This window comes from Hippocampus zosterae, chromosome 21 (genome assembly GCF_025434085.1).
Source record: "Hippocampus zosterae strain Florida chromosome 21, ASM2543408v3, whole genome shotgun sequence".
In the NCBI taxonomy this organism is placed as follows: Eukaryota; Metazoa; Chordata; class Actinopteri; order Syngnathiformes; family Syngnathidae; genus Hippocampus; species Hippocampus zosterae.
In genome coordinates, this window is record NC_067471.1 from 3,857,703 (window position 1) to 3,884,512 (window position 26,810).

At 44.7% G+C, this 26,810-nt stretch overlaps 1 protein-coding gene across 3 annotated transcripts in view; it reads right to left on the reverse strand.

Annotated features, from left to right (window-relative positions):
* Positions 1 to 659: 659 nt before the first annotated feature.
* Positions 660 to 26,810, reverse strand: part of ano2b (anoctamin 2b) — a 29,960-nt gene continuing 3,809 nt past the window's right edge. The window contains exons 2-26 of one of the 3 annotated variants that reach the window (XM_052055736.1): positions 26,497 to 26,693; positions 25,247 to 25,279; positions 23,151 to 23,546; positions 18,986 to 19,084; positions 18,732 to 18,883; positions 18,600 to 18,654; positions 18,461 to 18,512; positions 17,033 to 17,088; positions 16,896 to 16,943; positions 16,304 to 16,368; positions 15,223 to 15,357; positions 14,975 to 15,135; positions 14,733 to 14,815; positions 14,565 to 14,660; positions 10,166 to 10,240; positions 9,850 to 10,051; positions 9,202 to 9,313; positions 9,077 to 9,134; positions 8,875 to 8,975; positions 8,627 to 8,769; positions 7,663 to 7,815; positions 6,514 to 6,566; positions 5,224 to 5,402; positions 3,237 to 3,342; positions 660 to 2,505 (exon numbers count right to left, since the gene is read on the reverse strand). In XM_052055736.1, coding sequence (XP_051911696.1) covers positions 2,122 to 2,505; positions 3,237 to 3,342; positions 5,224 to 5,402; positions 6,514 to 6,566; positions 7,663 to 7,815; positions 8,627 to 8,769; positions 8,875 to 8,975; positions 9,077 to 9,134; positions 9,202 to 9,313; positions 9,850 to 10,051; positions 10,166 to 10,240; positions 14,565 to 14,660; positions 14,733 to 14,815; positions 14,975 to 15,135; positions 15,223 to 15,357; positions 16,304 to 16,368; positions 16,896 to 16,943; positions 17,033 to 17,088; positions 18,461 to 18,512; positions 18,600 to 18,654; positions 18,732 to 18,883; positions 18,986 to 19,084; positions 23,151 to 23,546; positions 25,247 to 25,279; positions 26,497 to 26,693 — 3,194 coding nt within the window. In that variant the 3' untranslated portion in view covers positions 660 to 2,121. The remainder of the gene's footprint in view (positions 2,506 to 3,236; positions 3,343 to 5,223; positions 5,403 to 6,513; positions 6,567 to 7,662; positions 7,816 to 8,626; positions 8,770 to 8,874; positions 8,976 to 9,076; positions 9,135 to 9,201; positions 9,314 to 9,849; positions 10,052 to 10,165; positions 10,241 to 14,564; positions 14,661 to 14,732; positions 14,816 to 14,974; positions 15,136 to 15,222; positions 15,358 to 16,303; positions 16,369 to 16,895; positions 16,944 to 17,032; positions 17,089 to 18,460; positions 18,513 to 18,599; positions 18,655 to 18,731; positions 18,884 to 18,985; positions 19,085 to 23,150; positions 23,547 to 25,246; positions 25,280 to 26,496; positions 26,694 to 26,810) is intronic. The other 2 variants (XM_052055738.1, XM_052055737.1) reach the window with 2 other exon arrangements.

Consider the following 26,810-nt stretch of genomic DNA (forward strand, 5'->3'; position numbering starts at 1 on the left):
TCACATTAATGTAAGCATTCCGTCTAATTGGCGCTTGGATAATTTTTTATTTATTTTTATTCCAATATGCAACGAAAGCCGTTTTTAGTGAGACTAAATACAGCACTGCAAAACAACACAAAAGTTGTGTAAACTCATTTCCAGATAACAAACGACGATAAAAAAAATTTAAATATAAAAATATGCCTTTCCACGCGTTCAACAAAAAAATTATTCAAATGACAGGTTAAAGAGCCAATTGCTCCTTGCACTATCCGCCAACCAAAAGAAAAACGACAAGACAAATTGTTTTGGACTTGCTAACTAAAATCAGTCCCATAAATGACAATAATTAGTAATATTTCAGTTACTTTACTGTTAAATTACTGTTTTAAAAATAGTTGTTTTTTTTAAACAGTGCACATTCTTATAAAGTGACTCATTACCTTTTGAGGATCAAACTGGTATTGCAAAAGTCGTCAATGTGCCTTAAAATATTTGTCATGCCGAGTGGCTTGTTCTGTATTTTGTAAATGATTATCCATCCATCCATTTTCAGAACCGCTTGTTAACAAAATACAATAAAATAAAACAGGACCTTACCTTTGGTTGTTTTTGTTAAGCAGGTGAAACCCCAATTCACAATGTGTCAGAAAGGTTTGCAAAGCCACAGGAACATATTTTTGTATCCTTCTTTCAATTTTTATTGTCTCCGTTTGAATCATCCTCCATTTAATATCCTTTTCGGACTTCCCGTTTATGAAAGGCAGAAGAGAAATAGAAAAATAAAACAAAACATGAGACAAAAAGCAGACAATTGACACAATTGTGTTCAAATTATTTTGTAAGACATCCAACACTTGTATTCACGTATGTCACTACATAGTCTTAAGCGTGTACCACGGTCACAATTTGCTTGTCCTACGTCATTCTAAAATACCTAAAACCAAGTTAACAGTCTGTTGCTGGCTAGCAAGTGAGCACACATATGCTGTGTCGTGCAATGGCAAAACAAGAGCATATACAAGGCCTCCGAAAAACACAAATGACAATTTGCAGCACGTCGGCACAGTAGCAATAACTTCAAATTGTCATAAACAAAAAAGTGCATCGATTCATTATCTCCAAAGTACGCAAACAGTTGAATCGAATCCCCTGATGACGAAAGTTTCTGTGGATCCACGATTGGATTTAGTCCGACTGTGCTCAGTTTCAGTGCTGCAACAAAACGTCGACATAAAATTGCTCATCTAAAACAGGAAATGATAAACCTGTCACATCATAAATCACGTTTGCAAATTGGCGTGGATCTCATAGTGTCAAACATGGAGGGCTGTAAGTGACCTGTAAAAAACAAACAAACAAAAAAAAACAATTGCTGGCAACAAGGAAAAAAAAATCGCTTGAGACGCTCAATGTAAACAGAGAATGTCATGGAAACAATTTGCACTTCCAGGAAGCTCATCTAGTGCTTTTACGAACAATAGAAGAATTCTATAGAATCTGGTGATCATCTGTTGCTACGAGTTCCAAACAAAATATATACAAAGAGCATAATTCAGCAACACGAAGCAGAAATATTCCAAAGGGTGCACCGAGACATGACGTCCATCCGTTCATGTATCAATCATTGACACAGAAAAACAAAAAAACAAAAACCGGCATAGGATTACATTACAGTTGGAGTCCATTTATCGTCTCTGAAGATACAATCGACATTTCAGGCTAATTTTGATGATTTCCGAAAGCAAAAAAAAAAAAAAGTAGAATTATATTTTTATTTGTGTAACCACGATCTATGCATCCAGCTTTTTGATTAAATGTTCGTTTCTGTGATGTTTTCGTTGTTGTTATAATCTACAATATCTTACAATGCTCTTCAACCTAATGCAGTATTATTGCTTGTTTACGCAATGAAGCTACAAGCTAAAAATAATAAGTTAAAAAAAAGATCACACTCGATCGGGTAAACAAAACATGAGCAAAAACAACAACAACAACAAAAAACGCATGAAGTGAATCCGCTTCTTTTCACGCCAGGATATCAAAATATCAAAATGGCAGTTAGAGGAAGGGATCGCCCAAACACGATATTCTCTTCGGGATGCCAACGCCACCCTCGAGGATGTGTTGTGTCACATATCACACAGCCGTGTGTTTGGAATTTTCATTTCTGGGCGACGGGGGGACCTTCCTCGTATACAAGCTGAAACTGGCCGCCCTGCACCTCGCCCTGGGCCCTCCTCCTCCGTCGTCATCTGCGGCCATCGCCTGGGTCGCACACTGCGGCAGGGTGCTGTAGCGGCCCGGGAGGGGGAACCTTTGAGCCGGGTGGAGCACGTGGCTGCCCAGAGGGACGGGGGCGTCCTTGGCAAAGAGGCTCTGTATGAGTTGGAATTTGTCCTTCTCCTCTCGTAGGAAGAGATCCACCAGCAGCTTCTTTTCACGCTTCAGCTGCTCCACGATGGTTTTGGGAATGTCCGGGATCACCCAGGCTACTACGAGGCTCAGGAACATCACCAGGTTCTACGGCAGAAAATTGGATATGGGACACGTGTAAATAAAGATTTGGTCTATTAAAAAAAATAAACAAAAGAAAAACGTTTATTTCAGCGATACTTTTGCAGACACTAGAGGGAGCCCTCATTGAGAATCACTGCTTTCGGGCCAATAGACTCCGTGGGCGTCGCATTTGGGCCACATGAGCTCCCAAGTCTCGCCTCTGTCATGTTTCCATTCACGAGTACACTGACGCAACAAATTCGGAATGACTCACAACACGTGTACTCCATTTAATGGAGTACACCTGAATGCGGGTCGTGAAATTCCGAGTATTGTTGCGGTCGCAGACTCTCAGGAAGGGTGATATAACAAAGCGCTCAGAAGTGGCTTCGTGTAATTATCTGTGAATCACTTATGAGCCAAACATCGCAGCTTGACTTCATTTTCATTTTGGCAGAGACACGCCAGGTCCTCCCACCCCTTTGTTTGACTCAAGGGAAAAATGTGATTGACAACAACCCTGACATTGAGAAACGCATTAATTTCAAGAAGGAACCCGTTTTGTGCAAAATGTCCACCAAAGCTTCGTGGTCAAAATGCATTTGCAGCTGGCTCCATCGGGGGTTAACTCATGATTCTTTCTTTTGTTTTGAGATGCTGTTCCTTCCCTTTTTAATGGTTTGAAAATGTGCAAAATACTAACTGATCAACATCACCATCAGATCATAAAAAAAAAAAAACAAAAGTGCTCATACCTGAAAGAGGATGACGAAAGCCAGTCGCGCTGCAAGGACACACCAGTACTGTTTGGAGAAGTGGTACGCATCGGAGGACCAGGGGGGTTCCCTGTAGTCCTTATACCTGGGGTGGGGGGTTGGGAGGGGTGTATTTCATTAAAGAGTCCACCCCCCTCACCTTCAAGGGTCATGCATCTTTATTCGGATTGCTTTCTGCTGTCAGCTTTGTAGTAACCACTCTCTAGCAAACACATGATGTTCAACTTTTCATTTCGTGGTACCGTATTTTCCGCACGATAAGGCGCTTGGGAGTATAAGGCGCACCTTCAACGAAAGGCCTATTTTAAAATTGTTTTCATAGATAGGGCACACCGCATTGTAAGACGTATAGAATTGAAGCTACAATAATGGCTGCGGTTGCTGTATGCATCCACTAGAGGGAGCTACGCTAAAGGGAATACAATACAATACAGCTTGATTTCTATTGAGCTTTGACAACCGTTGCTGCTGTAAAAATACCACGTTGAAGAAGTCTGAATTTGGATCCATATATAAACGCATCGGATTATGAGGTGCACTTGAAAAAATGGACTACTTTTTGGTGCGCCTTATGATGCGGAAAATACGGTATATGGATGCCAACTTTGTAAACTATTCCACAGCCTTAAGATTATAGATGAGGCAAAAATAATTTGTGACAATAAAATGACATCCCCCCACCCCGCCCCGAAAAAAACATGATAACTCTGATCACTATTGACTGTACTTTACAGTAAACGCAATGTCACATTGAAGCTGATTGATGAAACGAGTCCCTGGTTTCGAACATTCACACACTCCTCTATGAATAGAACCCACTAAAGCCAGACGAGGATGCTATATAGAAATAATAAATATGTGTGTACGCTCCTCTTCATTCTCCTTATACAGTCATGTGTAAAGAATGCTTTATTCCCTCCTAATATGAATTATTTATCCTAATTGTCACTCTCATGCCAGCGTCTTCCTATGTTGCCGCACAGATCATTGTTGACATTGTGAAGCGAGCCAAGCTGGAGGGTGAGCTTCGTATGTCTCCATGTTTGGCGATAAGGGCGCAGGTTTTGCAGCAACGGGAGCATCAATATTATTTCAGAAGACACCTCAGAGATTACGATAAATGCACTGAGAGATGGTGTGCCTCGTGGGACATGATGTAACATCGGCAGTCAAAGCAAGGGTCAACCTATCGCCGTCCTGAAAGTACACAGATAATCCACGTTACCTCCAAATGGTACAATTTCCTTTGGTTTACCAGAACAGTGCCTTCACACGGAAAATGTGTTTTTCTTTTGGAGATTCTATTACTTTAGAGTGCCTCGTTGTCAGTCGTGAGTACGTGCATGAAAGCGAAAGAGCAAGGGGAGGAAAAAAAAAAGGCTGTCCGACATGACAGGCGGGATACTTTAGAGTGCCTCGTTGTTGCAAACGCAATATTTGTAGGAAGGAAAATGCATTTCGATCAGCGTTTGACACCCTTTCATCTTGAGTGGAACCCCAAGTTACTTCCTTCCTCCCATCATCCACTGTGTGCCCGGGCAGAGAGGACAAAGCAATGAAGTGTCTCGGGCGTTTGACATCGAGGGGCAAAAGGGTTGAACGGTTTGCCTTGAGCCATGAGGCGTCACCAGCAACACATCTGGACACACTCGGACCCTTATGGGAGGCCCTAATAGCCAATTTCACGGCTGCGAGTAGTCGAGGGGTATGTCATGCTTGAGACGGGCACCGGCACAAAGACTGGCATTCTTTTTTGGTCACTACGGGGTATGTGACGTAAGTGGAGGTCAGACTCCACTGTCTGTTAGGCGCTTGTATCCGGGGCCCTTTTCAGTCTGGGGCGATGGAGATCGCTATTATGAAATAGTGATGCATGAAATGCACATTGTGACGTCGTGTCATTATCAGACAAGAATCTTTTTAGGGGCTCCTACAGGGAGGGTGAAAGTGTTTTTGGTTTTTTTACCTACAGACGGTGACATCGCCGTGGTCGGAATTCTGGGGCGCCGTGCCGGGTTTGAAGTTGGAGACGTTGAAGTAGGAGAGCGTGTGGTCGATGAAGCCGTGCATGGTCCCCGACTGGCTGTACATGTACTGGTAGACGAGGCGAGGGATGAAGTCCGACGTGAAGGATATTACAAAGGCCTCCGGGGCGGAAGGGGAGTAAAGAGGGTGAGGAATTAGCATTTGCAGTTAGTCACATATCAAGTCTGTTCACAGAGCAATTTGAGAGATCATTTTGATTAGACACGGATATGGCCTGATAAAAGGATGATCCTTCCCTCACTTCAATACAGTTCCTTGGCACCAAGGTGTCACAAGATGGACATTTTTTTTCCTTTTTTTAAAAAAAATGTCATTCAGTTTTTCCAGCAAATAATGGACGATGGCTTCAAGAAAATAAAATTGAGAATTCGCAAGGGGACATTTTAAAACGTTTTGTAACATTCTTGTTTGGTCCAATTATTGTTGGGAAACACTCCTCTAAAAGTGGGACAAAGGATAATATTCTTTCAGCTTTTAATTGTTTGGCGGCCAGTTTTGACGGGCTTTTTTTTCTTTTCTGGCACCATGTGATCTTGGAAGACATGTTGGAAACAAAGATAACCGATTTCAGGCAGGCCAATTCTCATCAGCACTCGTGACGGGGGGAATTCACATCTTAATCGATCAGGTGGCAGCTGCCTCGAAGCTCGAGGGGGCTTGTAAATTTAAAATGCAAATGACTTTTCAAGGCATGACTAGCGCATAACTCTTTGTACAGACTTTTCTCTGATATTAAACTGTAACTAGAAGCACTCGGGTCAGAGGGAATGTTGCCACCGTGTTCCGAAAATCCTCTCAGGGAAGATTAAGTTGCGGTTCCCAGGGTTGGGCAACTGCGGTCCTTTTTAGATGATTAGCATGACCAGCTCATCAATAACCTCTGCAGAAGCCTAATCTCGGTCCCGATCATTTGAATCGGGTGTGTAGGAAGAGGGAACGCAAAATAGCGGACCTCGAGTACCGGGGATGCTAACCCATGACCGCTAACGTCACAGAAATTTGCCATGATTGAAAGTAAACATGCCAGCTTTGTGTTTCTTCCTTTTTTCTTCTTCTTTTATCATCTAATTAAATTGAATGGAACAGTCTGGATCATATCTACACAATAAATAAAAATAGACAGCAATATGAACCTGTATCGTGTTGCCATTGTAATGGCAGCGATGCTCGACAATAAAATTGACATCGTTTAAGAGTTGCCTTTACTTACATTTATTATGACGGAGAATTTGCCCATGCCACTCAGTATATTGTACCATATGCCTGTGGGAAAAAAATAATAAATCAATGATGGGAATTATGCATAAAGTGAACAAACAAAACTGTGTAGACCTTATTTAATGCAGCAGATTGATTCTAACATGGGTCATACTTAGAGAACTAAGTAATTTCTTAGGTGGCACACGTATCAAAGTTTAAGAACTGCTTTTTTTACAAGCTCATTGTTTTGGGTGCCATGGAGGACTTTATTGATTTCCAATTAATATATGAACCATATTTTCCGCACGATAAGGCACTTCGGAGTACAAGGCCCCCCTTAATGAATGGCCTATTTTAAAACTGCTTTCATATATAGGGCGCTTAGAATAGAAGCTACAATAGTGGCTGCGGTTGCGCTATGCTTCCACTAGATGGTGCTACGCTAAAGGGAATACAATACAATACAGCTTTATTTCTCTTGAGCCTTCACAACCGCTGCAGCTGTCACAAAGCGCTTTACGGAACGTTTAAAATATTACGTCCAAGAAATCTGAATATTGATCCATATATATAAGGCGCACTGAGAAAATTGAATGCTTTTAGGTGCGCATTGTAGTGCGGAAAATACGGTACTTGCTGGGTCTGAACCCATAAAGCCTGTTTGGCTTCATGAACAAGAGGAGAGGGCCATACCAGAACATGCTACCCTCCCACTGACTTTCAGACAAGCAGAGAGCCCTTGAAAATCCTCCGGATGAAGTGCCGCTTGAACTCCGGTCACGCAGGAATCAAAGTAGATTTGCAGTGACTACAAGAAGGAGCTGCGGGGATTTGTGAAATCTGCTCCCTCTCTGCCCTGCCGACACCCCCTGTTCCCCGCCCCCTCCTCCCTCAAGTAACAGCAGACCTTGCAAGAATTTGAATCAGTAAAAAAAATTTTCCTGAGGATCCCAATTCAAATTTTTTTTGTCAGGTTGAAATGACATGACAATAATCGGATTTTTACTCATTCACATTGGAGAAAAGGATACATGCCCACTCCATCTGTATGATGGTCATCATGCATTTCCACAACGAAACAACAGATTAGCATTTTCTAACCAATACTTTGAATTTTACCCCCCACCCCACCCCAAAAAAATCTATAGACCGGTTTTACCGATGTCTTTGGCACGGGCAGCGACCGGCCGGCGGAGCTCCGTAACAAACTTCTTGGCATCCAGCCGGATCTCGATCACGTTGTTCAGCAGTGCGAAAAGAGGAGCAAGAGGGAAGGAGGCCACAAACAGCGAGACAAAGCCAAACTGGATAACTGTGCGGGGAGGGGGGGAGAAAGACAGAGCGAACCCCGCCGTTAAAATTTTCGACCTGCTTTCGACCCGCGACTTTTTATGATTTCTCGTAACACGTCTTTTATGACTGGCACAGATGCCTTTTAAGGTTAAACACGCCAAAAGCGCCGCTGCAGCTAAAACAGGACTTTTCGTGGAACTACTGCATACAAAGGTGATATTTCAAAAACGGTGGCATCAGAACTCACGATTTAAATTGAAAGAATCGCAAACATTACTTTCATGTCATGGTGAATTGAAATTCATGCAATTTCCTTTCCTAGAAAGGCAATTTGAGCTGCAAGAGCATAAATATGTAAGCTCAGCAAAAACAAGAAAATGTAACAACAATGCAACAAAACAAAAAAATACAAATTAAAAAATGGGGATTTTTTTTTTTTTTTTTGAAAGGACGACGTATAGATGACATTGAGAGAGACAAGCCTAGCTGGTCTGTGCGGTGGAATTTAAGCAGTGTGAGAACGGGGATTTCCACCCAGACGGACAGCGGCGGCTTTTCGGGACTCCACGCGACGAGACAAAGAGACGTAACAGAAGAGACGATATGCGAGGCGAGCGCCAGAGGGGGCGAGCTTATCGCCTCACTAGTCCACCTGACATGATGTTGCTGAGTGCTATGGCAGCGACTTTTCACGACTAAACTTCAGCTGTTCAAGTCAAATAAAAGCCTGTCCCTTTGCAATTAGTCCAAACCAATCAGTACGAAGGCCACAAGAGTTTGCGTTTTACGCATCGGTTTGGCGCGGATGTGCGTCTTTATCGCAGGCTCACTCATTTCCATGTATTCGGGCGTGAGGCCCTCGAAGGGAGCCAGAGCGTAGTCCAGGTTCCACTGCTGCGGAGGCCTCTCCTCTTCCTCCTCCTTCTCTGCGCCTCCTTTATCCTTCAGCGTCCGCACCAGCTTCTTCAACTTCCTGTCGGGGTGGACAACTGTACATTGCACCACCCACTAGTATCCCCCGCATGGCCGGCGATGCAAGAAAGTAATCGCTTGTTTGCATAAACTCCTGTGCACTTACGGGATGCCGATCTCAAAGATGTTGTTTTGGATGAGCTGCTTCCCGAGCATGATGATGCTGAGCTGAATGCACAACTCAATGAGGCAGCCTCCTGGTGCACACTGAAGGAAAACACACGCACACAAACACACGCACACATTTTTGACCGCGCATTCTTGATCGTGTGATGCTCCGCAGATTGACATAAAAGATTCACGCTCACCTCTTCCATTCGATAATCGTTAAAGACATACACGTAACTTCCCGGTCGACCTGCAAACCTGAAGTGCACTGAGCGTTCATTTCAATTATGGGCTGATGCAATATTGCAGAAATGCCACAACATACCGTCCCTTGAAGAACGCCACGTAAAAAATGGGCGCGTATGCATTCATGAACTTGAGTAAAAAGGCTTTGAGGATGAGACGCTCCTCAAAGTTGGTCTCCGTTTTAGGAATTTCTGGAAAACAGTAAATTAAGTTCAGCGCAGACAATCTACCAGTACTATGTATAAAAAATGTAAAATCCTTTCACTCAAACATTCAATTTTCAGAGAGGATGACAGAATTCATTTTTTTTGTCAATGATAGCAGGTCGTCCAGGCCCTGATGAGCAAAGCAGACCTAAACCACGAATCCCGCTCCATCATACTTGCTCTTGTTCTTTTGCAAACTTCAAATCTGAAGAAATGGGTTCCTTTGTGGTGTCCTCACATGCATCTCCTCTTATTTAATCTTTTACTGATCATACATTTGTCATCAGAGGTGTTCGCTGGTGCCAGAGATTTAGCCGAAACGCTAGTTGACAGGCCAACCATTGACTATTTTCAGCTTGATGCTAATTTATAATGCATAATTGTTGGCCATGGGTCACACTGCTTTTTGAGAAGAGCAAACTGATGAAAAACGCGTTACTTGTGTTGTGACAAAGAGGAAAATCAGCCGAAATGGTTTGACCGATTCATGCAGAAATCTTGATAATCCGGCGAAGACATACCAAGCTCCGTCAGCCACACCGCCACAGCGCCGTAGATCTCATCCAGGATGAGAATAACCACCAAGTTGATGATGACCGCCGTAGCCGTCACCGTCACGCGCACGTTGGACTTTGTCTCCGGGTCGGGGCTCATGGCCATCAGCGCCGACACTGTGATGCGGTAGATGATGACGCCGAAAACGGCCGAGAAGGTCAGACCAAACTATGGGCAAAGAGAGAAATGCCTCCTCAGCTATGCATGGAGTTCACATACGAACTCATGCGTTTCATGTTGAACATGTATGACAAGTTTCAAGTAAGGTATGATGGTACTCACCATAAAAAGAATGGAGGAAACATTGATGCAATACCCAGGAAGGCGGTCTTTCCAGGTTAACTTCTCTATCGCGACCTAACAGAAATGATAATAGTTGTAAGGTTACCCCATAAAGCAGGCATGTCCAAAGTCCGGCCCGGGGGCCAAATCCGGCCCGCGGTCGAATTTCATCCGGCCCTCGGCCCCTGTCATAAAATCAGTGCCGTCTGGCCCGCAGGTTGTGCACAATGGAACACGTGTTGCATTGACTGAGGTCTCGTAGACTGGTGAGTGATGTTTCATAGAGTACTGCTTCCCTCTAGTGGCTAAATGAGTAATAGCATTCACTAAATGAGTAATAGCATTTAGACACTAGAGGGCATCACTCACGAGTTAACAAGACATCACTCCGTGTTTATATTGACTGATATGTCATATTTCAAATGATCCTTGCAGTTGTGGATATGTGTATTGCTTGTTCATTTCCCTGTTGTTCGAGTCAAAGGTTTTGTGACTATTGAAAAGTCATGGTGATACATTTTATGTTTCAAATCAATCAATTTGCACTCAGGAGACTTCTGTTTAAGAAAAAGTCAAGTGAATAAGCAGTTGCATGTGATATACCTGTTTCAAATGAACCAAAAGAAATTCTTAAGATTGTTGAAATTAAAATAAAAATGGAAATGTGAAACAGACCGGCTTACTAAAATTTGTTGAACAATATTGTTGTTCGATGTAAAGAATGTCAGCCAAGGTCGGCCCCCCGGCATTTTACCACATAAAATCTGGCCCCCTTGGCAAAAAGTTTGGACACCCCTGCCATAAAGCCAAAGAAAAAATCTGCTTGTGTCCCATGTCTAGAGATGACGAACTGTCGCATTCTCATCTTATATTCACATTAGGGCTCGTCACTATGTGCTCGAAATCCACATTCTCAGTGTGGACAAGCTCAGGCAGAGGCACGATGGAATTCCACACATTCACGATTGTGGAAGAGAGAAGTCAAATTTGAAGACTTTTGTTAGTGAGGCATTGGCGCCATTTAGTGGAAAAGCGAGCTCAATGCAGTTTTTTGGGAGGGGGGGGGGCACATGCTTCCCCACGTTCACAATAAAGCAGCGATAAAAGGGCCAATTTACGTTATTTGTCATTCATTCGAATACAACACAAAAGGCAATTTTAGGGTCAGTTCATTAAAAAACAAAAGAAAAAGAAAAAACCTCCAATTATTTTCTTCCCGATCCAACTGCACATTTCTTTTCCCCCGCGTAATATATCAAACGTGCGTGGATGTGTGAGGAGAGAGATGTGTGTCACCATAGTGACGGTCACTAATCTTACCTCTGGCTCCCTGCCCAGCATGCATCACTCCCACTCAGCCGCCCTCCCTCTGTTTCTCACCATCCCTCGACTATGCCTTTTTTTTAACTTGAATTTCCCTCTATCTTCTTCAAAATCTTTTTTATGTAGTCAGACAAGTCTTGTTTATTAGATTTTGCACTAGAAAGACAGATGTTGATCACCCATATATGCTTTGGATTGAACCAAATTAGATGCGCACCAGCTTCATGTGACAGAATTCTGCTCATAATATGAACAGCCTGCCCTATAAAATGAGATGATCTTTCTTGATACAAGGTTTCCCATTGTTTATTTTTCATTTCATCTCTCAAAAAGATTAGATTTTTGTTTTTTTTTCAATTGGGTTAGGCACGTTATAGCTCACATTCACGGTGGAAAAAATCCTGCGCCATGTTGGCTTTTAAATAGGGGTGTGTAGACTTTATAGCCACTCTAAATTAACTGACCCTAATGACATTTCTGAGTCTGTATCCATCCATCCATCCATTTTCTGACCCGCTTATCCTCACAAGGGTAGCAGGGGCGTGCTGGAACATATCCCAGCTGTCTTCGGGTAATAGGCGGGGGGACACCCTGAACCGGTTGCCAGCCAATTGCAGGGCACACAGAGACAAATAACCAACAGCGCTCACCACAGCTTGGGACAATTTGGAGTGTTCAATCAGTTTGCCACGCATATTTTTGGAATGTGGGAGGAAACCGGAGTACCCGGAGAAAACCCACGCAGACCCGGGGAGAACATGCAAACTCCATACAGGTAGGCCGCAGCTGGAATTGAACCCGGTACCTCTGCACTGTGAGGTCGACGCACTAACCACTGCACCACCGAGTCCGTATATACTGATATAATATTCTAACTTTTACCAGAGTATTTTGTGTCTGTACCTCTTAATTAAAGGGTGTGAATAATTTTGCCAGCTCAGGAACGGACACGTTGACATGCTATCTGCTCTTGGCTTGCGAAGTGCGTGCTGATATTTTCGACTGACTTCCTCTCTTCACAATTGTTGATTCATGTCATCCTCACCGGCTTTCGTGTGTAAAAGCGTGGTTTCACGTAGGTTGAGCGGAACGGCGACGAAGGAGCCTCGCGTTAAAACTAAGGCGATGGAAACTTTTGGCGTCGTATCTGAATGTTGACAAACGGAACGTAAAAGGGCAAGAATCGTTCCCCCCCCTAGAGAGTGCTGGCCAATTGGAACGACATCCGAAACAACCCCCCGGATGAAAAGTGACACAACTGGGTCACGTTATATAAAGCAGCCGCTCTATTTGCTTTTATTAGTGCGCAGACCTTGAAGACGCTTGTTTGGTTCAGCATTGAGCCAGTCAAGCAAGTCAACAGAGACTTACAGACAATCATTCACAGTGGCGCGCGCAGCGCCGGCCCACGCGGAAGCAAAATTAGCTTTGGAAGCCTTCTATTTCTGCCACTAACGTTGATCAGTGATCATTCTTACGCATACGGCGACAAGCGCGGCGTGCAGAATCAATGCCGCGGTACAGTGGACTTGAGTTTGCATTGAATGTTTAAAAATTTGTTGGTTTTAAATATTTTGCTGGAATTCCTTCTGACTTTTAACATTTCCAATGGACTCGTTACTTCAGCACAGTTAGACCAGTGCTGCTAATGTCTAAAAATACTTTTAACTCATTCCCTCCCAAAGACGTTTTTAAACGTCTTTTCAGACTTGGTCTAGAATTGGCTGGTACTGAATGAGTTAAGGACTATAACCTTTGCATTATTTTTGACGAACACTTTTGTGTACTATACTGCTGTATTTTAATGTATTTTGAGAGTATTTTAATACTCTGGCACCCCTTCACTGGCTCCCCATTCATTTTAGAGTTATTTTCAAGATCCTCCTCTTTGTTTTCAAATCTCTGAATAATCTCGCGCCACCTTACCTCTCTGAGCTCATCCGCTCCTACACACCTGCCTCAGGTCTGTGGACCAGACATTATTAGAAGTACCAAGGACTAAACTGAGGCTCACAGGGGATCGAGCCTTTTCTGTTGCTGGTCCCTCTCTCTGGAATGACCTCCCACTGAACATTCAGCAAGCCTCCTCGCTGCCCATCTTCAAAACCCTCCTCAAAACTCACTTGTATTCTTTGGCATTCGACTCAGCATGACTTAGTTTTGTTCTTGGTTTTACCGTTTGGTGCTTTCTACCGCCTTTATTACCGACTTGTCTTACTGTTTATTGTGCATGTTAAATTGCTCCATGTACAGCACTTTGTATGCAGCGATGGCTGTTTGAAAGTGCTCTATAAATACTGTTGACTTGACTTGACTTAATGTTGGTCATTGTGGTGGTATACATGGATTTTTATTTACTTTTTTTTGTAAGTGGTAATTGCCTGTGAAAAGTAACAAAAATAAAGCAATAATATCTGTTGCATTTAAGATTATTTTATTTGTATTTTATTTTATAAACCCTTTCGGGGATAGCGGTTACTACGGTGGACAGCTGATCATGTGATCAGTTTACAGGGCGCATGAGAGAATGAAAAGCCCAATGTTGTGGTTTACCAACATATTAAATTTGATATTTTTTTTTGAAGTGGAGCTCGGTTTATGCCGCGCACCAGCACACAGACACCCACACACCCACACACAAGGACAACTTGGGAGTTTATAAGTACGGGTAAGAGATGCAAACTCCTGACGTAAATACCTGAAAAGCGCAGCAGCCGGAGGATGGAACAGCCAGAGAAGAACGGATAGGCCACGGCGTGCAGGAGAGGAAACGGGAAGGAAAAGGAGGAGGAAGAGGAAGTAGGGGCGGGGTTACCGGTGTCCCTGCAGCCATGGCCGAAAGGAGGTTTCTCCTCCATCTGTCCTTCCCTGTCACTGTCCCATCCCCCTGCTTCACAGACTAAAGGACAGAGGGACGTGTTGGGCGGCGCATGACCATCTAAATGAATTTGTGGGTCTTCATTGTAGCTGTGACAGGAGGGCGTCCAGTGTATGTGGGCCATCCGGGGAGAGACTGACCCAATTCACAGACAATCTAGATCATTCGCTAAATATTACGAAGATAACACTTTCCTACCTGATTCTTTTTCTTCTTTTTCTTCTTCTTGTTGTTTTTCTGTTTCCGCTGCCTCTTCTGGAGAAGGATGGTTTCGTATTTTGTTCTCGGGTGTTCCTACGGGGAAACATTTATCGTGTCATCTTGTGGGGATATTCGAGTGTGTGTGTGTGTGAGATGTCTACCTACCTCGTCATCCTCGATGCCGGTCAAATCCCAACTGAAGCTTAAACTGATCTGGCGACGCTTCCAGTGCTCCAGGAACAACACGGCTACGTCCAAACAAATAGGTGTTGGAATAAGACATTTTCATTTTGTTTCATCATCTCCTCTCCGCTTCTTTCATGAATTCAAATGTTCACTTTTCGGCTACATGAGATCCGCTGCAAGCTTTTTATTTTCTTTCTGCCCTAGTTTGATTTGACGCTCACCCCACAGAGACATGAAGATGGCGAAGAAGACGGTAGCGGGGTTGTCGAACAGGTGCGAGGCTCTGGCCGTGCCGCAGGCCGTGCTCAGCTGCCAGAAGTCGCAGGCTCCATCGCACAGAGGGCACATGGTGAAATTGAGGCGCTCGTCGCACATCTCGAGGCTTCGCGAAAGCAAGGAGGGGTGGGGGGTTAGAAGACTGATATTTGGACTAAATACCAAAATTGGCCTATTTATCCAATGTTTTCACCTGGGTATGTTTGTGTCCACTGTTGCTACTCCGTAGCCAAACACGATGATTCCCACGATGGAGGCTGGCACGAGCAGCTGGGTGTAAACGCCAAGCCAGGCAAAATACAGGCCGATCTTCTCTCCAAAGTACTTCCTGTAAGGTGAGAAAGTGAAGTTAAGGCCACTACAACTACTGCACTTGATTTTATATGTCAAGTGAAGTCAATAAATAAATAGGACGACAGGGTGGATGACTGGTTAGCACGTCCGCCTCACAGTGCAGTGGTGCGGGGTTCGATTCCGGCTCTGGCCTTCCTGTGTGGAGTTTGTTCTACTCCCACGGGGCTTGCGTGGGTTGTCTCCGGGTACTCCGGTTTCCTCACACATTTCAAAAATATGCGTAGCAGGTTAATGAAACACTCTAAATGGTGCGAGTGTGAGTGCAGTTGGTTGTTCGTCTATGTGTGCCCGGCGATTGGTTGGCAACCGGTTCAGGGTGTCCCCCGCCTACTGCCCGAAGACGTTCCAGCACACCCACGAACGGATAACCGGATGAGAGGATGGATGGACAGATAAATAAATAAATACATACATAAATAATATACAGCGGTTTAGATTATTTATCCCCTGCATAGAACAAGTACAATACTGCAGCTTACTTTGACCACCTCCATGTATATGTGTAGTTGTGTACCAGAAGGTGTAGCACAATGTCCACTTGTTGCAAAAAAAATAAAACATAAAAATGGCAAAAATTATGGCCTCCTTTTTGAATTGCAATATTATAGACTCCTAGTTTTCTGAATCAAAAATAAGCAGAGGGGCGGCATGGAACGGATTCAGAGCATCTTCATTAATTTCAATGGGAAAACATGATTTGACATACAAATGGACCAAATTAAGCACCTATTTTAAGGTAAAATTATATCAGAAAATTGCATTTTTTTATAGTAAAAAATAATATTAATAGTATAATAAGAATGACTTTTGAGTGAATTACTGAATTGGAATTCAATACCTAACAGTTTCTGAAAATGTTTTTAAACCACAGGAAATATACAAAAGTTAACGTGAAGCAATGTCTACGGACACCCGATTACCTGACCAAATCAATGGGTTGGTATTTGTAGAAGGCCGAGTATCTGGCCCACTCTTCATGGAGAACCTATCAAGACAGACACAAAGGTGGTGTCAATGTTAACTCTCATCCAAACAATTGAGTAAATGCTCAGAGACACTTGGACAGAGAGGTCTTTTTTTTTGCGAGGAAGAATTAAGAAAACGGGGCGGCCCGGTAGTCCAGTGGTTAGCACGTCGGCTTCACAGTGCAGAGGTACCGGGTTCGATTCCAGCTCCGGCCTCCCTGTGTGGAGTTTGCATGTTCTCCGGGTTCTCCGGTTTCTTCCCAAATTCCAAAAACATGCGTGGCAGGCAGATTGAACACTCTAAATTGTCCCTAGGTGTGAGTGTGAGTGCGAATGGTTGTTCGTTTCTGTGTGCCCTGCGATTGGCTGGCAACCGATTCAGGGTGTCCCCCGCCTACTGCCCGAAGACAGCTGGGATAGGCTCCAGCACCCCCCGCGACCCTAGTGAGGATCAAGCGGCTTGGAAGATGAATGAATGAATGAATGAATTAAGAAAACACAAAGCGGAGGACGAAAATTGTACGATATGTGAAAGACAGTTAGTTACCTGTCGGTCATTCCTCTCCTCGGGATGTCCAGTGGCATTGTAATCTCCCTGAGGGAGACAGAACACAAAAATCAGTAGATATCCAGTATTTGGTTCTGTTTTCATTCTCGTAATGCTGAAGGAGAGCCAAAACTTACATCGTGAAGAGGGAAGGCAGCATCGTAGACACCCTTTGCTATCAATGTCGTGATACCTGCAATGCATACTTCATTGCTTGGGGAATTTGGGTATGGCAATGGCTCTGCTTTAAGCACCACACACATGATTGGATGAAGTGCTGCCTCCATGAGTGAAAATGTTTTTATCGTTTTAAGGGGCCGAACCGGTTAATTGTTCGATATTAGCTTTATTCAATGTTGTTTTGAACACAGTAATTATAAGATTGGACAACGATTTTCTCGATTATTTTCCCAATTTTAATCTCTGTTGTGGAATAACAAAGGACAAAGTATTGGAAAACAGTCTAATCTTTCTTTAAAATTTTCATTCCACTGTTTTATTTAATCAGCCGATATATATTCTATTATTTTTATTGTGACAAATATCAGAATCTTGCTGAAAAAAATTCCTAATCACTTGCTTTTTTCCACACATCGGATGCCACTTCGTAGCCCCTCGCATTGTTCAACAGCTCCGCCCTCATCATCACGGGAACAAAAGCTGTACTGTACTCGCCATTGGCCCGGAAGCGTGCGGGTCGGTTTCCGTCCTTGTTCCTGTCAAGCCACACTGCAGGAAAAGCAGTGTGACATGATGGTGGCCGGATCAGAGCGCCACATAGTGGTGAGCGTCTGATGTGCGCTAGTCGCTGTTTTTGAAAGCTTTTGGCCACCCCGCGCCACTTTAGTTGGACTTTTTCGTGTCAGGCAAACTGGGACTGCCGCATTTAGTCTTTAGTCCGGGGTGGGAAAGAACTGTCCTGACCTGTGAGCGCAAGCTGCGGACAGCGGCACATCCAAGGACAGACAGACAGGCCTCTTTCATCAAAGTGAGATGCCGACGATGAAATGACTCAAAGAGGACTGCGCCGTGATGAGCCAGGCTATTAATGAACCTCACAAGGCTAAAACACACTCTTGAGGCTTCAAGCTGGGCCTGCCCCGTGGACGCGTGACCCACTTGTAGAGGTGGAAGGGAAGCAACAAGCGGGTGAGGGAGGGGAGCGGAGAGGAGGGGATCTCTGTGTGTTTAGGTGACGAAATGTATCAAGCAAGAACTAAGGGGAAGGAGGAATTAGGTTAAAGAGAGGCAATTCTATTTTCTGTGCCTCCAGCTTGGGCACGACCCTCCGGCGGACGCCTTCTGCCGTGATGGGAAAAGCAAACCACACACATGGCACATAGCAATTTCTACTACGGTATTTTGGGTTTCGTTGGCATCGGGCGGGACTGAGCAAAGTATGGCGGGCTTTGTTCTAAAGCCCCGCCCACTGAGCGTTTTATTGTCAAGGGTCCCCATGTGTTTTCATTTGTACTTATGAAATAATTTTATGATTGATTTTCCCAGCGTTGGTGCCTGTTCTGAATGCATCGCATGGGGAGAGCTGACCGTCTGCGTTTTCTCACCAATGGTTTGACAGGTCCGAGCGCAAACAGTCCTCCTCAGGATTTCGTACACCTAAGGCAGAAGATATGCACCATTTTACTGGATTTAGTTGTGAATTCATTCCCCCACCCATCAACGTGCTGTGATTGCAACACTTACGATGCGCCCCCTTGTGGCGTTGTCAAAGAAGGAGTCTTTCGATGCGACGTTGTATCTGACGACCACCGCACATGAATTGTATCCATCAATGCCAACAACATGGAGTGACATGTGTGTGTGTTTTGGTCTCACAGGTGGAGCTTGTCCCGGGAGAAGCAGTGTGTGAGGAACTTTGTGGGTCCGTGGTCCTGAGGGGGCACTTTGGGCTTGAAAGGCTGCTTCAGCTTCCTCCACAAGCTGCTCATGCTGCTGCTGAACGCACTTTCCTCTTTAATGTCATAGCGCTGTGGGACACAGCAAAACCCGTATATCAGAAAAAAAAAATGACTCCGCTGATACACCTTGCTCCTGAAAGTCTTGTACACAAACATCTATATTGCTCTTACCGTTTTGGTTGGGACTTTAATTTTGAGAAACTCCGCTTCCCTGCAAAGCACCGGCCAGGGTGCGTGGAGGCGGGTGAAGCTCAGACCATGAGCCTTCACCTAAAAACAAACCAGAGTTAAGTAGTTATTAAATACTTCAATATACAGTGCTGTCCTGACACTTTCAAATCATCTTTCTCTGTTGAAATGAATGGAAATGTTAGTGATCCGTTCCTGCCCCACATTATACTTTGTCTGGTATTGACTTTGGCCACCAGGTGGCAGAATAATATTGAGATACAGATACAAAAAAGAAGACTTTCACAAACGAGTGTTATTGGTCATTTTTTTGCAGAGGATAAAGAATATATGCCTGTGACTTTACGTTATAGACACATGTTGCTATGCGCTTTGTTTTCAAAGATCTATTTATGATAAGTGATGATATTATTTAGCCTATGTCGTTTTTGCATTGTGTGTTCGCTTTAAGATTGTATTTTATGTAAGGTTCGATGGATCGCAAGCATGAGCCAAACTTGAGATGCTTCTGTACTTTCAATTTTGACCCGGCAGTCCATTATCTGACCTATTTTAAATGTCATCTCAACGTAAACAACCCCACCCACGTCCCACTCTCACTATAACGCCTTCACTTTGGCCCGATCAAGAGAGAATTCGCGTGTTCCTGAGGCGATGCCTGTGGCTGTTTTCAACACTCCTTGCATGGTGCAGCCTGTTCCTTGGCAGACTGTTTCAATCCTTTGTCCAACAACATCATGTCCTGGAAAGCATTGTATGCCTAATAACGTCCCGCTCTGCCGATGATGAATCATCGTCCCTCGCACCGCAATTATGGAGCGTTTTCCAGATGCCTTTGAAACCTCGCAAATAAGTCATGCGTTCGGATGGAGCGCGTGACTGATTTGTGAATATCAAAGTGAGCGACATTGTTTGCAGCCAGAGCGCAGGTAACGTTACACTCCTCGGACCCCGATCAGCTACTGTAAATGGATGGAGAGGGAGGGGTTGCGGGGGGGCAACAGCGGAAACCCGATTCCCTTTCTCGACTTGGACGCCCCTGAGATCTTTCACTCTCTCTCAGCCCACCCCCGTCTGCATGACTGTACCTTCTGTACCTGGCAGGCGACGCTTTCAGCCACTTGATTGACGGGCCGGCTCATTGAACTGCCACTCTCACTGCTCTTGTGTTTCATTATCTCCTCTCTTATCGCCTCAGCTACTTCCTCCCTGCTGCTGCTCCATCGGGGAAGCCTACTCGATACCACTCGGCACAAAAATAATAAAATATAATAATTTTTGGGCTTTCTGGTGATGAATCGGGATGAACCTAAAAGGCGCTATTGTCCTTATAGGTGAACTTCAATTGTCTAAAGAAAAACAGTAAAACTGCACAGAGTGGTCTTTTATTGTGGTGAGTTGAACTTTATGGTTCAATAATAAATAACAAATTTAATAATATCATCACATTCACCTTCGGCTGCCCTCTTCCCTCGCTTGTATCAAAATGCAGTGGATATAAATACATTTGAGTCTGGAGAAGGTTAATTAGTAGAGGGATTTCCAATTAGCTCTTTATCTCAGTTGGTGGGTGGGGGGGGGGGGGGGGAACTAGGACGCAGCTGGTGGAGGGGTGTCATCGGGGGAGGTGGGGATGCGCTGATCTAGGAGGGTGGGGGTGATCATTTGGGCGACAGAGTGTCGCTAAGTGGGAGGCAGGAGTCAAGGAAACGTTGACTGCGAAAATGACGGATGCACAGCAGGTGTGAGGCGCTGAACGGATCATATAAAGGGCGAGGTATAATCTGTAAAGTTGTGAAAAGAATGTACATCCGCCGCACTAAATTTTACAGCATCTCACTGACAAGAACTCTTTAGTATATTGTGTAACTTGATGTGATCTAATTAAAAGTGCGCCGCAAGAGGATCGACGATAATAATCCTGAGACGCGGTAAACAAGTTTTCAGTGGTGAGATTAAGAAGCGCTCTCGAAAGAAGAAAAAAATAAGATTTTTCATTGAAAATAAGTTCAACAGAAAGAGCCGCAAAAAAAAAAAAGGTTTGTGATATGCCTCAAGATGCCACAATACGGCACCATAAGAAAATTTGGTCTTCGTCGCTTTCTCTCGTGTTCATTTTCAAGAAACGGCTCTAAAACGACAACGACGAGGCACATCATGGCCACGGCAACCCAGCGGTGTTTAATAATATTTTCTCAATTGGGACATTTCTCCCCGTGGGTTAGCATTAGCTCTCCCGAGTAATTAGCATTAGCATTTACAAACACCTATCGACTAGGAATGAATTCAACACTTACAGGTTTGTTACCGGGTTCATGTAATGCCCTCTCCCCAAAAAATTTAAATTCAACGCAAATTCTAGACCAAGTCTGAAAAGACGTTTAAAAACGTCTTTGGGAATGAATGAGTTAAGAACTCTTGATATTTAGACGACTCGTCCTTCTATGTGCCAGCACCTACCGGAGGTACATCAACAGTATCCCCCCCCGCCCCCACACCACCACTATATTCAAATGAAGGAGTGTAATTATGTTTGTCAGACACCCTGAAAGAATATCCTGTTCTATATAGTCAAAGGAGGGAATGAAAATCTCCATACTGGCTGCTTTTGGCTGTTGAATACATCAATCGGCGATCCATGAGATAAAATAAGGCGCCATCGGGAAGCTAATCTTATATGACATTAAAGTCCTATCTATCCGATGGTAATCTGATTAATGATTGCCTGCAGACCTCACATCACCAAGTAGCGGACGCACTTATGGCTTCCAAATATGACTCATGGCAGCCGTCAAAATGGCTCCTTTTGGCGTGAGCAGGTGACGGCGTGACACAACTTTCACAATGGCCACGTTTGTAGCACCGTAGCCCACAGGCCCGCTACGACGACGGCGACAACGGCGAGTGGGTGTTCTTGCCAAGCGCCTACTGCGCACGCTATCACTCTCACACACGAGTCTGAACCGAAACGCCCGACCTCGACACAGGCAGGGATGCCTGAATGTCAAAGTCTAAATGAGCCGCTTCGCGGGGTAAATTAGGCGAGTGGTACGGAAGAGGGCACAGCCAGCAGCTGGCGTGGACACAGCAAGTGGAAGGAGAGGCTGCCAAATCACATTAATTTTGCGAGGAGTGTGAAGAAAGAAGCACACACAAAAAAAAGGACCATTGTTTGGGCCCAGGTTTTTTTTTTTCAGGAAGAAGAGATTTGCTTGATGCAACATACTATTGTGAAGGTTGGCTCGGGCTTATCATGACTCGTGCCCTACTTCCACTGGCATGGGCCTACACTGCAGGGGTATTTCCCGTGATGTAAGGTCCTCCCTCCATCTGTAATGTTTGGATTCCCCCCCCCACCCCCGCCCCCATACCCCATCGGAGATGCCTCTCCTTCCTAAGCTGCAGTCATCATTTCGAGCGCTTACTCTTGGATATCATACTACTACTATTAGTAGTAGCCACCCCCTCATCCTCACGCTCACATGCAATCCAATCAGTTTTTCCCAGCCGGAAATTTAGATTTTTCACGATAGTTTGAAAATGTATGGATAACACACAGTCATTCATTCCTTCATTTTCCGATCCGCTTATCCTCACAAGGGTCGCGGGGGGTGGGGGTCTGGGGGGTGCTGGAGCCTATTCCAGCTGTCTTTGGGCAGTAGGCGGGGGACACCCTGAACCAGTTGCCAACCAATCGCATGGCACACAGAAACGAACAACCAACCACGGACAATTTAGAGTGTTCAATCAGCCTGCCATGCTTGCTTTTTTTGGAATGTGGGAGGAACCCGGAGCACCCGGACAAAACCCACGCAGGCCCGGGGAGAACATGCAAACTCCACACAGGAAGGCCAGAACTGGAATTGAACCCGGTACCTCTGCACTGTGAGGTCGACGCGCTAACCACTTGCCCACCGGGCCACCCAGACAACACACAAAATCAGGAATATAGAAAAGCCTCCAAATCCACTTGGTGGAGGGCGCTAGGTTGCTAATTTGAACTCTTTGAGGGACAGCGGTTACAAAAGTGGACAGCTTATCATGTTATCAGGATACAGGGTGCATGAGAGGGTTAACGTGACTTGAAAATCTGACATAGTGTGTCGAAAAAAATAGCCCTGGGCTTTGACTGCCAAATCGCACTCACCTCCCGGTCTCTTTCGATCTCCAGGCCGGCCTCCAGCAGGTTGGCCTCGAACTCTTGTCTGATCAGATGTATCTCGTGGTCGGCGGGTTCGGCCGCTTCATTCCCTCCTCCGCTGTCCAGCTCCACGAAGACCTCGCCGATGCTCACAGCCTCCCCTCCTGGTACTCCGCCACTCCCCCCTCCTCCTCCGCCTTTGCCCTCCGAGCCACGCGACGGCGGGAAGTTGCCGTTGGAAACGATGGACAGTCGGTCGTGGGAAACCGACGTGCTGGCAGGGGAACGAACGGAGGCTTGTCTTCGCTGGTGGAAGACCAGCACGTAGTCGACTTTCCGCCGGCCGTCCGAGAAGTGGAGGCCCTCGCCGTTGTCTTGGGGGCTTGATGAAGAACTAACAACCTGGAGAAGAGAAGCAAGACATTGTTGTCAAAATTTGGATATGCGCAGTCGACCAGACACTCAGAAGTGGGAAAAAATAATTGTCAATAGTCGTAAATTTACAACAACCGGTTTAGCACCGAAAATGAAAAGCGAAGCTTACGTAAGCGCTTGAATGAACTTGAGCACGGACGGCTACGTCGGCACACACACACACACACACACACACACACACACAGAGTGGCTATTGGCAGGTTCTCAAAAAACACTGAAGTGAGAACCTTTTCGCGGCAGAGTGGGCAGTCGCATCACCTTTGCCACTTGGATTCTTTATTTAGACGGATTGTTTGGAAGTGGAAGGAGACGGAACATTGAGGACACAAGAGGGAAGGCTCGAAAGGCCCCGGGGCATGATGGGAGTTTTAGTGCTGATTTCAGTTCTACTGTAGAGAGAGAGAAAAAAAAATGAAGGCCAGCTTTTTTGCATTTGTCCTGTTGTCATGGAGAATTTAGCAGGATTCCATCTAAAAAAAAAAAGACATGAGTACGAAATTTTGTTTTACATTTTTATTATTTTTTATTTTTTTGCTATTCCAACGACAAACCTGGGAACCCCTATTGAATCGCCTCAATTTGATCGTGCCGATTCCAATGAGAAATAAAAGCAAAGCTTTAATGCACATTTGCCTGTATTTAGTCGCCAGTTGGTCAGAAGAGTAAAAACAAACAACTGCGGCCAACGGGGACGCATTGACAGGCAGAGTGAGAAGCTGAAAGACAATAAAAAGAGAGCAACACAAGAGCACAAAGACTCCCCCCACAATGCAGCTGCTCTAAAGTATGAGTGAGGTATGCACATTCTCTTTCGTGTGTGGCCTTTTTTTCTTTTAAACGTCAGTTAGGAGTCCAAAGAATAGGGGAGCCTTTTTCGGGATTGTTTAGTACACAGACCCCGGTGTTTCCCTTGGATACCATCCAAACGCGGTCACGTGCCGTGTATGGGTCCCCTTCTGGATGAACTGCAACATTCGAAAACCGTTACAAATAATTCTTTCTGCCTTCTTGGATGGGAGAAAAAAACTGTAGAGATATGCAGTGTGTGTGTGTGTGTGTGTGTGTGTGTGTGTGTGTGTGTGTGTGTGTGCAAAGGCACATAAAGAAGGAAACAAACCGGAATGAGGATTTTTTTGTGTGCAGAAATTAGAGTAAATTCATATCTACAAGGTGAAATGGTCACTGGAAGGGTGATTGTCATATATGGGTGTTCACAAAGGGTTCTCCGACTCAATAATGTACAGTAAAATTTTCACAGAGGATAAAGAATATATGCCTCTGAGAGTTAGGGCCCGACAATGTTTTTTTTGTTATGGAAGAATAACATTTAGATAGCCGGTTAATGTTAGCCGGTTACAATTTGTACACCTTTACAAAAGAGAAAAAAAATCTGCAAAAACCGGCCATTTTTGTCCAGTTTTTTTTTTTTTGGAGTGGGGGGAACAATTGTGCTAAAAAGATTTTTAAAATCATCTTGTAAGATCACCCATATTTCAAGGAACCAGTTTATATGTTGATAAAGCCAACAGGTCCCATATGGGTGAGAAGCAATGTTTGCAATGGTATTTGCTAGTGAAAAGCAGGTAACTAGTACACACACCATACTGGTTAATCACGAGAGGCGTGGGAGCAGTTCTGGAACTAAAAGAACAAGCTGTTGTACTCACTGGGATCTTGTCATCAGTCTGCATGCTGTGACACTTCAAACAGAATCAGACAAGTTGAGGGAGACGATGAGTAAAAGTTGGCAAAAAGGCAGCCGAATTCATCCCCGCCGCCACTTCTTCCACCCCTCCAAAAAAACGACACTACAGGTCACTCCGGTAAACCACCGTGGCGTTTTAACAGGTTTCATGGCGCGGATCCTAAACGGGGTTCGGCTCGGATCTGAAGGGTAGCGCGTAGCGGCAGCATGATCCACAGGCGAGAGGAGGCATCCATCTAGCTTTCACCCTGTGAGTGTCTGAGTGAGTATGTGAGTGTGTGTGAGCGTGTGTGTGCGCGCGTGCAGGATGCGTGCGCACCGCCGGCGAGGTTGGCATGGTGCGCGCGACACGTTGTTTAAAAGAAGAGGGGGGTTGGGGGGGGAGCCATCTGTAAAGTGTGTGCACTTACTGGCCACTTCATTAGGTACATCCGCGAAAGCCAATACAAGAGCTGTCACAACAATAACTTCTTTTTATTATTGTGGCTGTGGTGCACTGCAGCTTCTAGGAATACTAGATATTTACATTTTGGACCGAAATGAGGCAACCAATTTTTTTTTTTAAACACAATACACAGACAGATACATATGCACATGTTAAATTAACACCTCTCTTTAAAGGCAGAACTGTTTATGCAGTTCTTGCATTGGATTATTTTCTCATGATAAATAAATAGTTTGACCCAAATATGACGCAATCCTCTGTTTGAAGAGATTATGGGAGCAGAGAATAAAAATGATTATAACAACAAAACAAAAAAACATTACAAGAATCATCTGGCATTCTGGTGCCAAGGAACTATGTTGAAGTGAAAGGAGGAGCTTCATTTAGTCAGGCCAGAGCCTTGTTAAATATGAGAAAGTGCTTTGACGCCATCTTCTGGCACTACGGTCCCATGGAGATATGATGAAGTGAAAGGAGGAGCTCATTTTATCAGGCTGTCTCCAAAAAAAGTGCTTTGTCACCAGGTTGAGCAGCAGCTTGGGGCAATTTTAAAATAGGCAAATTCTGATTAACGAGTGACCAGTCCAGAGCTTAGCCTGCCTCTTGCCCAAATTCATCTGATAATTCACTTCAGCTCAGCCGCAACCTTAACACACCATGCCTCACCCTCAAAACATCTGGACTTTGGCCTGTTTTACTGCCGCTTCTCCTGTCTCCTACCCGCTTCCTCTCCTGACTTAATAGACCGTCAATCATTGGTTAGTCACCTTAAGTAGACTTTGAGCCTCCTCATCCCAAGCATCCTCTTTGTCATGTTCTGCTTCCAGTATGCTGTTGTACAGAGGTTCCAGGCCCACCCGCGACACGTCCATGGTCAGGTGGTACAGAGCGTCGCTGTGGATGGATGAGGACTCGCTCAGAGCTGTGGCCACTGGGACGGAGCTTCGTCCGTTCCCTCGTGGCTCTGTGACAAATCGGTTATAAAGGAAGTGAAGAAGATATTAGTTTGTCTTTTTATTTTAATGCAACAGCTTGCAAAAACATACTGCAGAACTATCGTACTGTTCTCAGGTTGTATGTG